Genomic DNA, 15,377 nt, shown 5'->3' on the forward strand with positions numbered 1-15,377 from the left:
TAGGACCCTGAGTTAGGAGGGGTTTTGATGTCAAAGAAACCTGTGTTCAGAGCCAGAAAGAGAAGCAGGATTGGGTTCAGAAAGCCTAGTGGAAGCAAGGACACCAATTTAGAGAATGTGGTGGATTCCATAGGGGATGGGTGCAGGCCATAAGTTCTAGGATCAGAAGCACCAGCACCCAAAACTCCCCAAGTTTGGTCAGGGTTGATAAGATCCATCCTCCCTCTGGTATTCACACAAGAAAGGAGGGAATTGACCTAGGACTACCCTGTAGGAGAGGAACTGCTCAAGATCTGACACCCTCTCCTATTGGCCAGACACATTTGTCCACCTAGAATCCTCTTGACTGTGGTTAAATATTTGTCCATTCCACAGAGCTTCCTGAGGAACTACCAGACCCGAAGAGTGAGGAAGGCTGGCAGGCAACTGCGACAGAAGATGCTGAGCTCTCTTGACATGTCTCATCAGGGTTGTGATGAGCAGGGACCCCAAGGCCCTCATGCCAGATCAGGCTTGAAGGCTATTCTGCTCATTCCAACAGAGTGTCTGCCCATAATCTATTCCAGTGTGTGAAATGGTGGTCCTTGAAGACAATAGAGGCCTGCTCTCTTTCCACGACAGATGAAAGCATCTACCCTTGGGCTTCCAGAGAAAACCCTTTGTGAAATTTGGCTATGTGGGAGCCTCAGGGGCTGGCAGGTGTGGGCTTTACAGGTCATCTGACTGATGTATCATGGAAGGGATAGGTCATTTTGGGCAAAGCTGGGCTCTTGGACTACAGGGCAGACATCACTTCTGTCTCCTTCCTTAGAAGGGACTTGTCTCCTCTATCTCTCTGGTACTTTGTCTGTCTCTTTTCCATTCATCTCCTTCCAAGGAAAGTCAGACACAGTGTGAGACACTGATAACTTTATTGTAAACAGAAGTGATGATAGAGACCTGACAGAGACCAGGCAGAAGAGATTAGATGAATAGACCAGGTGACAGGGCTACACTAAGCTGAATAACAAGCTTCTCTCTACCTCTTGACTTTGAAGCTCATGAGTATGTTACCTTGTATGTCAAAAGGAACTCTCAAGGTTTGATAAAATGGATATTGAGATGGGGAAAGAATGCTGGATTACCTGATGGATCCTAGAAGGATCCTTAGAAAAGGGAAGGAAATGTAAAGGCAGTAAGAGAAAGTTTTTTTTTTCCTCTTCTAAGTTTTTATTACTTTTCCAAACAAGGTCTTGCAATTTCATTTGGGGCTGGCTTAGGCACTGCAGGTGTGCACCACCACATCTGGCTTTCCTGGTAGGATGAGAGTCTCACTAACTTTTTGTTTAGACCGGGCTAGAACTGTGTACAGGCATATGCCACTACACTGGAGGTGGAGAGGGAAATAGAGATGTGAAAAGATACTAGCTTTAAAGAAAGAAGAATAAGTTAGCTTTAAGAAATACAAAAAATGCAGCTGTACTCTGGCAAGTGAAAAGGGGTTCTCTTCTGGACTCTCCTCAAGGCTGGCCACTTGAATCAACTTTGGTTTTCTCCCAGCGATACCATGTCAGACATCTGAGCTTCAAAACTGTAAGAGAAGAACTTTGTGCTATTTCCTACCACTAAGGCTGTGGTAGTTCACTACAACAGCAATATAAAATAATATAGAGGAAAATAAGACAGAAAGAAAAAAAAAACCTACAAAGGGACAAGCAGATGGGTAGGTGGGCCAGTGGTCAAGGTCATATGAACATTCTCATGTTCAGCTAGGTGGGAGACAGGTAGACAGGCAAGCAGGAAGGGAGAAAAGGGTGAGTGAGAAAAGAAGAATGGCAGGAAGACAGGAGACAGGACAGAAGGCTTGCAGGAAGAACGGTAGGTGTATAGGACCTGTCAGACACACTGGGGTTAGAAACAGATGACAGGAAGACAAAATGGTAAGCAGGAGACTTTAAAGACTGTTCTAGTTCTTACCACAATTAGCAGAGCTTCCTGAGACGCAGGTGGATCCCATTCTTGGACTTCAACACAAGTCGCGGCATGAGGATGGGGACCCTGCTGGGGTCTGGAAGCAGCTCAAAGCGGAGCAGGGTCAGGGCCACAGCCACCTTCATCTCATTCATGGCAAAGATCTTCCCGATGCAGTTCCTGGGCCAGACAGAGACAGTGAAATGGGAAATAGCTCTGGCTATGTTCTGAGACCGAGAAGGCATTGGCCCTCGACTTCCAGTCCAGGCCAGAGCCATCAGGGCCTTCCCTTGTGGATAAAGCTGCTCTCTTTTCTTTTCCTTTTTTTTTTTTTGGCCAGTCCTGGGGCTTGGACTCAGGGACTGAGCACTGTCCCTGGCTTCTTTTTGCTCAAGGCTAGCACTCTACCACTTGAGCCACAGCACCACTTCTGGCCATTTTCTATGTATGTGGTGCTGAGGAATTGAACCCAGGGCTTCATGTATACGAAGCAAGCACTCTTGCCACTAGGCCATATTCCCAGCCCCATGCTCTCTTTTCTTTACAGGTCCCACAGACTTCTACCACAGACATTGGTCTCTGCTTTCCTGATTTTTGACAAGGCTTCCAGGCTTCCAGGGCTATCCTCCCCTTACTCTTGATCTCAGAGGTGTGAAACCTCTGTTAGGACAAGACCAGTACAGAATCCAGTCACATGAATTTAAAGATAACCACTGGTTAGTTCACTAACTGGGAACTGCGTTCCTCATAGGAGAATCATATCAACAGGAAACCTCCTAGAGAGGGAAATAGGTTGGGAATCTTCAAGCTGCAGCCTCATCTGTTTCCCTGTCAGTGGTCAGGTTCCAGAACCCCTTTACCTTCTCAGTCTACAGGGTCTGAAGCCTTTTGCTTCTACCCCAGAAATGTCCTTCCTTTCTATCTTCATTTTCTCATTCTCCCTGATTTCCTCCCTCCCCCAAGGCTCTCCCCTCATCTCCCATCAGGCAGAACAATTTCTGATGCCCCAGTTGCATCCACATCCTCTTTAGGCTGCTGGTCCCCTACTTCCTATCTCAATCCTACTTCCCACCTCAGCTCAGATCTGAGGCTGAGGTCACTGAGAATATGCTCTCCCCACATCAGCTTACACATCCTAAAGGCTCAGGCCAAAGACCAGCTTGTCCTACCCTTCTGCCACCTGCCTCTATCAGACTGAGCTTGAAAGGTCCCATCCGGGCTTTATTGAAGGATGTTCCATAGTTAAGGCCTGGGTTGTGCCAAAAGCACAGAATTGCCCACAAACAGCTAAATGAGTGATTATTGAGAAAGAGTGGATGAAGGAATGATGTCTGTCTTAAGTCTCTGTGGGGCATATTTCTGAACTCCTGAAGGCAGGGACACTATCTTTCATCTTTGTGCTCCCATGACCTAGTACAGGATCTGGCTCAGATGCTGTTTTAAAAAAGTTCTTGTACATCTCCATTATATTAATTCCTTTCACTTGCTCTTAACAACTGAATTGATGTAATAATCAATAAACATAATAGATAAGAGTGCAATGAAAGTAGAAAGCAGTGCTGACCTAAAGATTGAGCTGCATAAGAATCTCTTGTCCTTGAAACTTTGAGTTATTGCCAATATAGGAAGGATTCCTCAATTTACCATTTGAAGAATGTATAGAAATGTAGCCTCAGGAAGACTTGCTCCTCCTCATACCTGTCAAGTTGCTAGTGAGTTGTCTCATTGCATGATTTCTGCATCAATTGATGAGTTTTCATGGTAGTGATTTTTGAGTGTCCACATCCTTTAATAGTTATTTCAAGTGTGCTTTATATTTTACATGCCAGGAATATTTTGAATGGTATGTGGTATATTCAAACAGTGTATTTTCTCTCAAAGGCAGTGTAACTGTTTTGTTGGCTTTTTTTTGCCTTTTTGCCTGAAGCTGGATTGTATGAACTCTAACCGTAACCTCAATATATTTATTTCACCTGTCAAAGTTAGACAACTGGAAGTATTGTAAAGGGCCTGCACACACACTATATAGGCAAAACCTGGGCTAGAAGAGACTGCAAAGTTGGAGATAAGGCACATTAGTGTAAAACCCTCTTTAGGAGCTACTATAACATCTCAGGTCCATGATAGGCATCCAGAAAATAAGCCCAGGGAAATGAACCCCTTGCTACAGTGATTCTAGGATAGAGAATTAGCCAGAATATGTGATGGGAATGTGTAGAAGGAGAAAAGTGCCCCTTGTAAGAATTCTGGCAGCTGAAGAGCACAATAATTGAAATTACAGTTCCAGAAAAAAGTTCTTTACTCATGGAAGAGAACTTGTCAGGCCCTATTCTTAAAGTGAAGGAAAAAGGAGAACACACTGAAAGGTGGAGCATTCACTAACACTTGAAATTGGGTGTTTATTGGGAAAGGCGGCAAATCAATGTTACTTTAGTCTGTCCTGAACTGATACCTTTTTGTCTTGCACTAACATACCCAAGTGAAGATTCTTTCCCACAAACAGCAACACACAGAGGCATGTCTGAAGATAACATATATGAATCAGGAGGTGACAAGCATCAAGACTCCATCACAAGTCCCTCCTTCATTACCTCATTAATTCACAAAGATGCCTCACCTTGATCCTCCTGAGAAGGGCAGGAATGCATGGCTGTGTCGGACAGAATCTGGTGCAAACCGGAAAGGATCAAACACCTGCAGAGGGATCAGCGGGGCCAGGAAAGGTTGGGATCAAGTTTGTGTCCCAGCTGAGGATGGGGCAGGACACCCAGAAGTGGGAGCAGGAGGAGGTATTGGTCTGAGAGATCTTCCCCTCCCCACTCCTTCCAGGGTCTTCATACCTCTGGGTTTGGCCACACCTTCGAGTTGTGATGAAGGCCATAAAAGGAGAGTGTGACTAGGACACCTGTGGGATAGAAGAGATAGGAATGGTGCTGTGGTTCATCCAGAGTATTCATGAGCAAAAGTTCTGGGTACCACAAACCATCATTGTAAAAAGAATGATTCAGGTGCAAGAAAGGATGGTAGGCTTGGCAAATACCTGAATACAACTGAGAAGCAGGAAACTAGGAATCCAGTAGATAAGCAGAATAAAGAACAAAGAATAAAGAATTGGATCTTATTTCTGAGGTAAAACAAATACAAGCGTATGTCTCTGTATAAAGGATTTCCACTGAGAAGCACATATTAATTCATTCAGACCTTCTAACACTATCCTAAGGAAATCATTTTTTATATCTCCAGTTTTTCAGATGAGGCAATTCCTTTGGAGAGGAATTGCCTATGGGGTCCCAGTTAGGAAGTAGCCTGGCTAGGATTTAGACGTCATAACGTGAAAGTCAGAGAATCATTTCCTGCCATTGTAAGGGTTTCATATACAGTTATCAGCTGTTTTCTGCATTAATCTGAGGGCTCCTCAGAGACTGAACTACCTATGACCCACGACATGGCGTTCACTGATTTTACTCTGTCCTGACCTTAGAAAAGAACCCTCTCTCACTTATTCCTGTCTGAGTCTCTGCATCTCAGTGAAAAGAAATGGCCAAAGTCATAAGATCATGTCCACAGGTGAAGATCTCTTTGTGGAGAAGATCCCTCAAACTGAATTATATCCTGTTAACACATCTATATAGATAGTTCTTTCCATTGTAAACTGAAATTTTCACACATTATGTGAAATATAGGGAATGAGCAAAAGAGGTGACAATGAGGACACATGAGGAACCAGATGGCCAAGAATTCTGGCATCTAAGTGAGTTTGGAGTATTTAGAATCACAGGCTGTCAATGCTTCTAATGTTGGATTACCTGAAGCATTGTAAGACCATATATTCTAAGGAAAGAATGTTAGCCGAAGGACAAGAGAACCTTACAATGCTGATCAGGTGGAATAATAGAACTGGAAGAAATTTTATAGGTAATTTAGGTTCATGTCTCATGTTGGAAAATGTACTTTGTGAGTAAGAAGAACTCATTACGAACAAGGTAATGGGACCTGGAGAGGTTCATAACTGCTGGGAAACGTGTGGATTTCTGACTCCCTCTTCCTCAGGAAGACTTAGGATGAGTGAGTCTAGGAAGGTCAAACCTTTGGGGAGGGAGCGTCCATCAGGGAAGGTGACAGGTGTGCTCAGCGTTCTGACAACAGCTGGAACTGGTGGATAGAGTCTCAGGGCCTCCTTGATACACATGGTAGTGTAGGGTATCTGGTCCAGATGTTCCCTGAAATGAAGTCAATCCTTAGATACCTGAAAAGACCAGAGAGGCAGGACTTTCTCAGTTGCTGGAGCTCTCACTCACCAGGTGACAGAGGCTCCATCTCCCAGGAGGCTCTGGACCTCCTCCCTGCACTTCTGCTGGTGCTCGGGGTGCATAGCCAGAGCATAGAAGATCCAGGAGAGGCCACTGGCTGTGGTGTCATGGCCCTCGAACATGAACGTGTCCACTTCAGCACGCAGGTCCTCATCAGACAAGCTGCTTCCATTCTCCATCTGAAAACAGCCAGAGCAAGAGAAAAGGATTTGTCCCTTGTTCTGGACTTTTGAGCAAGACCTGAGGCATCAGCCCACACACTCACTCTGGCAAACAGAAGAATGTCCAGAAAATCCAAACGTCTCTTCTTCTTCAGTTTCTCCAGCTCTTTCTCATTCTGTAGTTCAATCTTCCTTTGCTCAATCACTCGATCTGTGTAAGGACAGCAGTTACCAAACAGGTCCGATGCTACAGCAAGTCCTAATAGGCCCAAAGGACCCCTGCTTCAACCTGTGTGTCTATAGAACTCAGGATGATTATAGAAGTTAGTGTTCACTTGTGTGCTCAGGGTTGAGAGTCCCTCACCACTGGATGTAGGTGACTCCCTTCAGAAGCTCAGCCCATGGAGGCTCTGCTTGAGCTTCTGGGTTGGGTCTCATTCAACATCACCAATGTGTGAGCATAGGCACCTCCTTATAGTATACCTGACATAGAAACATCTCAGTTCCCAACATTTGTACTAAGAAAGTACCCTGCAAAAATATGTCCCAGGTGCTGAAGAGGCACCAATGAGATGCCCCTGTTGAGGGGTCACGGGAAGTCTGTTTCATCAGTGCCTAGTAGAGAAGGGAGACGAGAGGGATAGACAGAACCTGTGTGCTCATGGGCGATTTGGCAAGCCTCGTGGTTTGTTCGACCATTAGCAGACAAACTGTATATGGTGTCGTTCTGATGAAAGATATTCCTCACACGAGAATGAAACAGGTCATTCAGATTCCCAATGGCCTTGATGTACGTCTGGGATTTCCTGAGGGACATGATACAGAACATCTTAGATTGTAAGAGGAGTTCTGATTTCAAGTAGAGAGATGCTGAGATTTCCCCAATATGAGCACAGGCAATACTGATTAGCAAGTCACTTCTCTTTTACAACTTTGTAACTTTTAGGCCTTTCCAGGATTGTCAAAAGAGCCAGGTCCACCTGTGCTAGGGATCAGCAGTGCTTGATTGGGATAGAGATGGGTCAGGTCTGAAGTTAGAGCTTGGTCTAGGCCTGGGTCTAGGTCTGTTTGCTGTGCAAGTGAGCATCTAAGCTGGCCCACTTGTCTTGCAGGCGAATCCACATCAGTTACTAAGACCAAGGACCCTGTAGCTCCAGGGTTGTTACTGACCTGTCCAATTGGACGCTGCCCTGGTAGCTGAAGGCACACTTCATGATGGTGTCCAGGGTCATCAAGGAGATGTGTTGGAAAATCTCCAGAGAGGAATCTTTGCCGATGAGCTTCTCCCATTTGTCCTGTGGTGAGAAAGGATTTCAATTTTCCCCAGATGACCCATGTTATATGAGGATCTTTCTCTGACTCTAGATACCTCTTCCAACTCTCTCATTTAAGTGAGGAGACACACTACAAATTTTAAGCAAATGTAAGTTAAATGACACATATTGTCACAAATTATTTCAGAATTTAATACAATGTTTGCAAGCAGTTAAGGTAAAATCTTTTTATCTGACAAGCAACTTTCCCCCCTTTTTTAAGTACTAAAAAGGAAGAAGACACATCTATGGTCTGAATGGTGAGGTTGACTTTAGAGATGAATAAGACTACCATTGAGGGGGGGCAAACCTGTCAAGACAAAAGAAAACATATGACCACTACAGGGACTTCTAATATGAAGGATGGGCATAAGACTTTGATTTCTGTTTATGCCTCAAGGATTTGTTAAGAACAATTGAGTCAAAATTCAGAGCCCTGTTGAGAGGTGATGGTGTGGCAGGTTTAACTGTGAGAATGTGGATTTGGTGGACATTTTTTATTGCATGGGCCATTCAAGAAGAAGACCTGGGCTCCAGGCTCAACTCAGATTGGGTGACTTCCTAGGGAGTGTGCTCTGCCCCTGACAAGGCCATTGCCCAAGCCAGCCAGGTTTATGTAGTCCTGCTGTGTGGCTGGATTGACTTCTCCTCCAGGGCACTGGGCCTTAAGGACTTGGATGTGGGAAACGACCTGGAAACACTGTTCTTTGCCTTGACAATGAGCAAAATGACCTTGTGATTGGGTCATTCTGTTTTCTGCCTGAGAAGCCTACTCTCAAAGTTTTGTGTGCAACACACATATTTGAAAGTAGATTCTGTAAGTGTGTGATAGGTGTAGGTGAAGGGAGTGGGAAGTATGAGGGGGGAAGAGACAGACAGACAGACTCACCAGCATCACTCTGACTGAATTGGCTGTGATTTCCACATAAGGCTTCAGGATGTCATAATGGAAGGCTGGGGTTAACATCCGCCGGTGCTGGAACCATGTCTGCCCATTTAACAGTAGCAAACCATACCCTGGGCCAGATATGGTTATGTTTAGATGGGACTAATTTGGGAGGAGCCCTAGGGTGGAGCTGGGGAACACAACCTTGAAGAAGGTGTAATTTTTTAGACAATAGAACATAAATTCCTTAATTTGGCTGGTACACCTAGTGTGATTATACAGCCATGAGGTAAAAAGTTTAAAAAGAGTTGGGAGCCAGTCAAGGAATAATATAAATCAATATCAGATGTTTTGGGAAAGTGATTTAGCAGAAACTAAGCATTAGTCGGGCTCATTCTAGCATTTGGAAGGAGTGAGGATTTGGTTAGAAGACCGCTTAGGCTAGACTTAGAGATAATTCATAAACAGCAGTAGCTTGTCACCTGTGATTATCTGTGAGCTAGAGAAACACTTGGAGAGGCTAAGTGTGAACTAGCACTGGGGAAGCCTAGCTTTGAGTAGACTGTACTCCTAATTTGGATGTACATACCGAGCCAAGGAGCCAGGAATCTGTAGGCAACATTGGCCTTTGGATCTGAAAAGGAAGGAAAGGCTTAACAGGAACCAGAACAAATAAAGCAATTCTGACATAGCTGTGGTGGAGGTCATGAGCTGCCATGAATTCCTGATGACTGCTAGCAGTTCGTCTCATGCTATTTCATCTACTGCCTTTCATATCCTTCTAGCTAAGTTAGGTAGCCTCATGTACCAGTAACTGGGCATCTTCAGGCCCGAGTTGGTGAGTTTACAGTAAACATAAATCATATTCTCAAACCAAAGAATAAGCAAGGGCCTTGGTTCTCCCTGCCTCCTCCCCCCACCCTCCCGCCCCCAGTGGGTGACGACAGCTTAATCATCATCTGATCTAGCACTGGTGACAATTAGTGATTTCCAAACTAAATCCATATGGATTTGTGGCTTGTGTTTTTCAGATGTGGGACCATTTACATAACAGGTCACCTCAAATCGATTTTAAAACAAAGAAAAAAGAGAAAAACTTATTTGGTTCCACACAGCTGTTTGACATGTCCAGTATGATTGGCCATGTGCTGATTGTGGCCTGTGAAAATGGCCAGAAGATCATGTAGGGTGATGGCTGAAATCTCTTACTGGCAGAATCTGACAGCCCAGGGGAATGTACCAAAGAGGGAGAAATTGTTTTGTCCACAATTAGATTGGACTCTCACCTGATCGCCCCAGAATCACCTTCATGTAGTCAGGGTCATAGACAGTTAAGAAAGCCTTGGTTCCCCAGAGCCAGCGAGGAAAAGCACTTGGAAATTTCTCTATAGATTCCATAATAAGCTGTAGCTCCTCGTCTCCTTTAAGCTGTCATCAAGAGAAATACAAACAAGTAAAATCTTCTGTTTAGTTCTGGTTCTTGAGCTGTAACAAAGCAGAACAAACACAGGGACACAAGTCTCCATCTCCATCACCTCCGAAGAGGAGATGGTGTGGCCAGTGCACAATGATGGGCACCTTTCCATGCAGCCATACTTAGCTCAGTGCCCCTACCTCTTGGGATGACAGTGCAAGGGGTTGGTGCTGTCCCTCCCCAACTCTCAGGCTGTATCTTGTCTTCCCTCCTGGATAATTCACCCATCTATGCCAGGCCCTGTGTCTGGATGGGGTGCAGGGAGAGCATGATGCATGGATCCAAGGAGCTGATAGTGTTAGATGTGGAGAAAAGAGCAAGGAGCTGAAGAGACCTTGATGGGCAGCACATGTGTAACACATCTCTGTGTCCTGCAGGATGTCCTGCAGCTGTCCTCTTTGCTTATACACATCATCTTCAGATTTCATCCTATAAGTCACATATTCTGGAAATTCCCTCAGTCTGGTGACAACCTAGGGAGTCAGTCTTTCCATCTAACATCATCCACACATCCATAAGCTTAAAAAAATTTTTTTTCTGCAATAGCGGCTGAGAGTCATGCCTGTTGTCACCATACCATGAGCCCACAGGACAAGAATTACATCACGCTAATGCCCTTGTTTCCAGGTAAGCTCTGGACTTGAGAGAGAATAGCCCTGTGGATCAGAGAACTATCTCAAAGTCTGTTATTTGAGAAGAACTGAGGTGTGTGGTGGGAGGGCCTTGGGGGTGGCAAGGGAATGAAGAGACTCGGGTAGAACTAATCACAGTTCTCCAAGTTCAGTGTTGCCAGGACAGAGTACAGACCTGCAGAACAGAAGTATGCAGCAGAGCTGTGTGACCAGCATGACAAGTTGTTTTTAGGAAGTAAACTTTATTTCTGGGAAGAAAACAGCCTGAGCCATAAGCTGGGTGTTCCCTGGGGGGCCGCACACTTAAAACACAGCAGGCTTTGTCTTCTGGCTTGTTGATCCATGACTGAGAGTCCAGGCCTCCAACCCTCGAATTTCCCTTCCCTCTCCTTCCTACCTTGTGCCCAAAGAGCCAGTGGGATGATGGGCTTGGGAACTGCTGGAAGGCTTTTAGCAGCCATTGCCTTTGCAGATAGAACTGGACAGCCTTGAAGAGCAGCAGAAGCAGGACCAGCAGGGAGGTGGCTTGGAGAAGCCCAGAGATACTGGCTGGGAATATGGTAGAGCTCAGCACAGAGACACTCATGGTGCAGGGGCTTCTGGATCACTAACTGCGTAGACTCTCTGGGCTCTTTAACTCCCTGCCCTTTGTTCTAGGAAGATTGCTCCACCCATCGGTGGGAGGGAGAAAGGTGAAGGCACAGCTCTAGCTCAGAGTCCAGAGTGTGTCTATGTCAAAGAGAGAAATGCTGTCACCTCATAACTGTACTGCCCTTGACCACATGTACTTTCTTATACTTGTTTATTCATTTGTCTGCTTATGTATTTTTCATTTTCCTGGCTTTTTTCCTCCTCCTCCTCTTCCCTTTCCTCTTCCTCCTCATCTTTTTCTCCTTTCTGTGCATGTCTGTCGCTTTCTCCCTCTTGGCAATGCATACTTGTTGACTTAGCATCTTGAACTTATGCCAACTAAGCTTTATCCCCAGCCCTGGACTTGCTTTTTAAATTGAAAATGATTTTACAAGTATTTTTTAATTCATTTACACTATGAGGGTACAGCGTGATATTTCAATATAAGGATACAGTGCCTACTGATTGCATCAATACAACTCCTTTATCATTATTTTGTAGTGCAAACCTTTTGATTTTAGGAAATATCAAACAATATTATCATACAAAACCTGACATGACATTATGAAATTAGATTGGCATAGAGTATCTGAAATTAAAAGTATAAACTATAAGGCCTGCCCTGGGATGGCTCCATGCAGATGCCCCCCACCAGGTTAAGTCTCCACCCAGTTACCTGGGTAACCAGCAGACATGGAGGCAGTTACTTCCCCCTTTCCTGAGGTCTCATCCTAATCCACCTGGCCTCACCCTCCTGCCCTAGATAAGGCAGGGCCTGAAGGGCATTGCCCCTTCTCTCCAGCCATACATCATCTAGGCCACGGGTCAGCAGTTCAGTAATAAACTTGTCTCTCCTGCCTGAATACCGTGTGGTGGTCTCCTTTATCGGCTACCTACTTTAAAAACCTAACATATATGGTCCCGGGTTTGGCTGGCAATGGAAGGAAAGTTCTGGTCAGTTTCTAAGGGTCTTGAGAGGCCATGGTGACTGTTGAATCCAGGAAGGTACAAACTTTGAGCTCAGCAGTCAGGGCAGTGTGCCTGTTAGTGTCTCGGGGCTGTGTATGGCCTGTGTCCTTTTGGTAGGCTTGGGCAGTCAGAAGACAGCATTCTCAGAGCCAAGGATATAGTACCTCTCCCTCAGTGTCTGAGGACCATAGAGGAGCCTAGATGTATTAGGAGGCCCAGGTACAGTGTCAATCAGTGTTTGAGGACTGTACAGGATGAGTAGCTCAGAGTAGGCTGCCCAGTTGCTTCCTGTTAGATTTTTTTTTTTTAAAGTAGGTAGCCGGTAAAGGAGAATACCACGCATTATTCAGGCAGGAGAGAAAGTTTATTACCGAACTGCTGGCCTGTGGCCGAGGTGATCCATGGCTGGAGAGAAGGGGCGACCCTCACCCAGCCCTGCCTTGTCTAGGGCAGGGGCAGGGGGTGTGGCCAGGTGGATTAGGATGTGACCTCAGGGAAAGGGGAGGTAACTGCTTCCAGGTCTGCTGGTTACCCAGGTAACTGGGTGGAGACTTAATGAGGTGGGGGCATCTATATGGAGCCTTCAGGGAGAGGACCTTACACTTCCCAGGCATGCTGTAGGAGAGGGAGCCCCAACTGCTTTCTGTGGGCTTGGTGGGCTGAGATGCTTAGAGCAAGCTGTGTGACTGCTTCCTGGTACCTTAGGAAGTTGAGTGGGGTTGACTGGTCATGGGAGGAAAGCCCCATGATGGCGCTGTACCATAGACTTTTGAATAGTAGAGGATACAACATGGACTGTGCTCTCTCTGGGATAATAAATGCAGCAGCATAGATTCTCCGGCAGCTCTGAAAATTGGGCTCAGGATGTCGAAGGACTGCAGTCTTCTTTAATTACAAATACTTCAGGTGTTTGCAAGTTTAGTGGCAACTCCTGGGGTCCTCCAACTTACTTGTTTTCTATTGTGTGAAGTTTATGTTTGATCTCATTTAGGAAATGTGATGATAGATGCTATATACTCCATTTTCTTCTTTATAAGAAATGCATTTGTGTCTCTGGGCTCTGTGTGGTTTCTGTTGCCTGTTATACTCCAGTACTCTCCCTCAAAGGCTATTCCAGTAATGTTCTTTGGTTTGATCCTTGTTTGTGGAGAGGAGCCAGAGGTCTTGCTGGTGACATTCCATTGAGTACTTTCTGTACTTACCAACCATGAAGGTTGGTATTTGGTGTGCATGTCAACAAAGAAAACAGACATGAACTAAGACTTTAAATTCATAACTCTTTCCCATCTTGAAAGATGGTAGGTGAAAAGGCTGAGAAGCCAGACACTAGGAGTAGAAACCGGAATCCAAGTAAGCTAGTGCCAATGGCAAGGTGAAGGCTATCCTAATGCTAAAATTCCGAAGAAAGGGAGGCTTTACTGCGGCAGAAATCTGGTCCTACTCTGAGTAATTGGCAAATATTTCCTATCGACCTTGTTATTCCAGAAAAGCCATGAAGAAGTGGAAGTACTTGGCTCCTAAATCCATGGTTGAAAAGTAAAAGGAGAATCTTCTTGTTACTGTCACAGAGCCACTGGTGGTGACAAGAACAGTGGTATGCAGATGGTTAAGCTTTGCAAAATGTCTATTGCCCTACTGAAGATGTGCCTCTGATGTGCTGGTAAGCCATGGCAAAAAGTGCTTCAGTCTGTATGTGTAGAGGCTGTGGGACAGCATCACTCCAGGGACCATCCTCATCCTCTCCACTGGCACCACAGATGCAAGAGAGTGGTTTTCTTGAAGTAGCTGGGCAGTATCTTGGTTCCTGGAGCCAGACCTGTACCTTGAAAAACTCAAGACTCTTTGAAGCCTCAATCTCCCTGTGACTCTACCTCCTCACCACAGTCCTATTTAAGCCCCTCCACACCTGCCACCATTACACCATGCCTCATGTCTCCCGACTCTCCTCAGGTCACCATGGCATCCTTCTTCAACTCTCCATTAAAGGTGACCTGGTCTATTGAGGTCGCTTTTTGCTCTTTCTTTTTTCTAATAACCTCATGACTCAGTCACCTAACATTTATAACTCAAGAAGAGGAGAAAAATCAACAAAATAAACAAGATCTGTGTAACTAGGTCCCATTGTAGTCTGCTGGGCTGCAGCCTTCAGCTCTGTGGGGATCTCAGCTTGGTATGATTGTCTGCACCATGGACAGCATAGAATGAAACCACATTTGGTGCAGACCTCTGCTTTGGAAAGCCCAAAACATGGAGCAGCCTTCGGCTCAGTGCAAATCTCCCACCAGCCTGCTGCTCAACAGTGATCATTGCCCAACTCAGATCTCTGCTTGGAGTAGCCCACCCAGCAAGACAGGAGCTGCAGTGCAACTGAGAAATGACTTCATGGGTGAAACCTGGGAATGAGACCACATGTGCACAAAACACTGCAAATCACATGCTCACCACCCCAGGTAGCCAGTGAGAAGGGCTGGGGAAGAACTCAACCCCTAGCTCAGAAACAGGCAAGGAATACAGGAAGGTAGGAAAAGGCGCATAAACAAGAGACACAATTCTGAGGTCAGAACCCAGATGTCACATAGATCACAGCCAGCAGCAGCAAAGTGGGGATTTAACCTGCTTCATACTGCCAGGAATTTGCACTTTGGGCAAGTTTGGGACAAGGGACAAAGCTTGGTGATTTGCACTCTGAGTAGTCATCAGTCTCAACCTGTACTAGGCTAGAGAGGATTCAGCATCTGGCCCAGATTGGGCATGGGTGAGCCCAGGACAATGGACAAGGCCTGGAGCTCCCATTCACAGACCACGCAAGTCTTGGCTCACACCTGTGCCTGATGTTTTAACCTCTTGCTGGCCTGGGACAAAGCACATGGCTGAGGCTTTCAGCCAGATCTCCCTCCAATACAGATAGGAACTGATCCCATCAGGAACACATACAGAGAGGAACAGAAAGGTGGTGATCCAAACCAGAGTCCCACCCAGAGCTCAATTCTCAGGGCTGAGGAAAAGGAAGCCTCCAGCCAGTGCTACCTGGAACCAGAGACCAGAACAGAAG

At 45.6% G+C, this 15,377-nt stretch overlaps 2 protein-coding genes across 2 annotated transcripts in view; both read right to left on the reverse strand.

The window, feature by feature from the left end:
- Window positions 1–1,533: 1,533 nt before the first annotated feature.
- LOC125355115 (cytochrome P450 4A10-like) lies at window positions 1,534–11,360 on the reverse strand. Its single transcript, XM_048351245.1, has 13 exons — window positions 11,124–11,360; window positions 9,907–10,048; window positions 9,210–9,254; window positions 8,624–8,751; window positions 7,592–7,716; window positions 7,073–7,227; window positions 6,526–6,632; window positions 6,249–6,439; window positions 6,037–6,170; window positions 4,791–4,855; window positions 4,568–4,644; window positions 1,957–2,130; window positions 1,534–1,570 (listed from the first exon to the last, which is right to left on the reverse strand). Exons 1-12 carry the CDS (start codon window positions 11,310–11,312, stop codon window positions 1,962–1,964), a joined length of 1,527 nt encoding a protein of 508 aa, XP_048207202.1. The 5' UTR covers window positions 11,313–11,360; the 3' UTR covers window positions 1,534–1,570; window positions 1,957–1,961.
- The window catches only part of LOC125355118 (cytochrome P450 4A6-like), an 85,395-nt gene continuing 71,551 nt past the window's right edge, over window positions 1,534–15,377 (reverse strand). Inside the window, exon 13 of the mRNA XM_048351249.1 lies at window positions 1,534–1,570. The gene's annotated coding sequence lies outside the window, so the exon portion shown is untranslated. The remainder of the gene's footprint in view (window positions 1,571–15,377) is intronic.

The sequence above is a fragment of the Perognathus longimembris genome, chromosome 7 (genome assembly GCF_023159225.1).
Source record: "Perognathus longimembris pacificus isolate PPM17 chromosome 7, ASM2315922v1, whole genome shotgun sequence".
In the NCBI taxonomy this organism is placed as follows: Eukaryota; Metazoa; Chordata; class Mammalia; order Rodentia; family Heteromyidae; genus Perognathus; species Perognathus longimembris.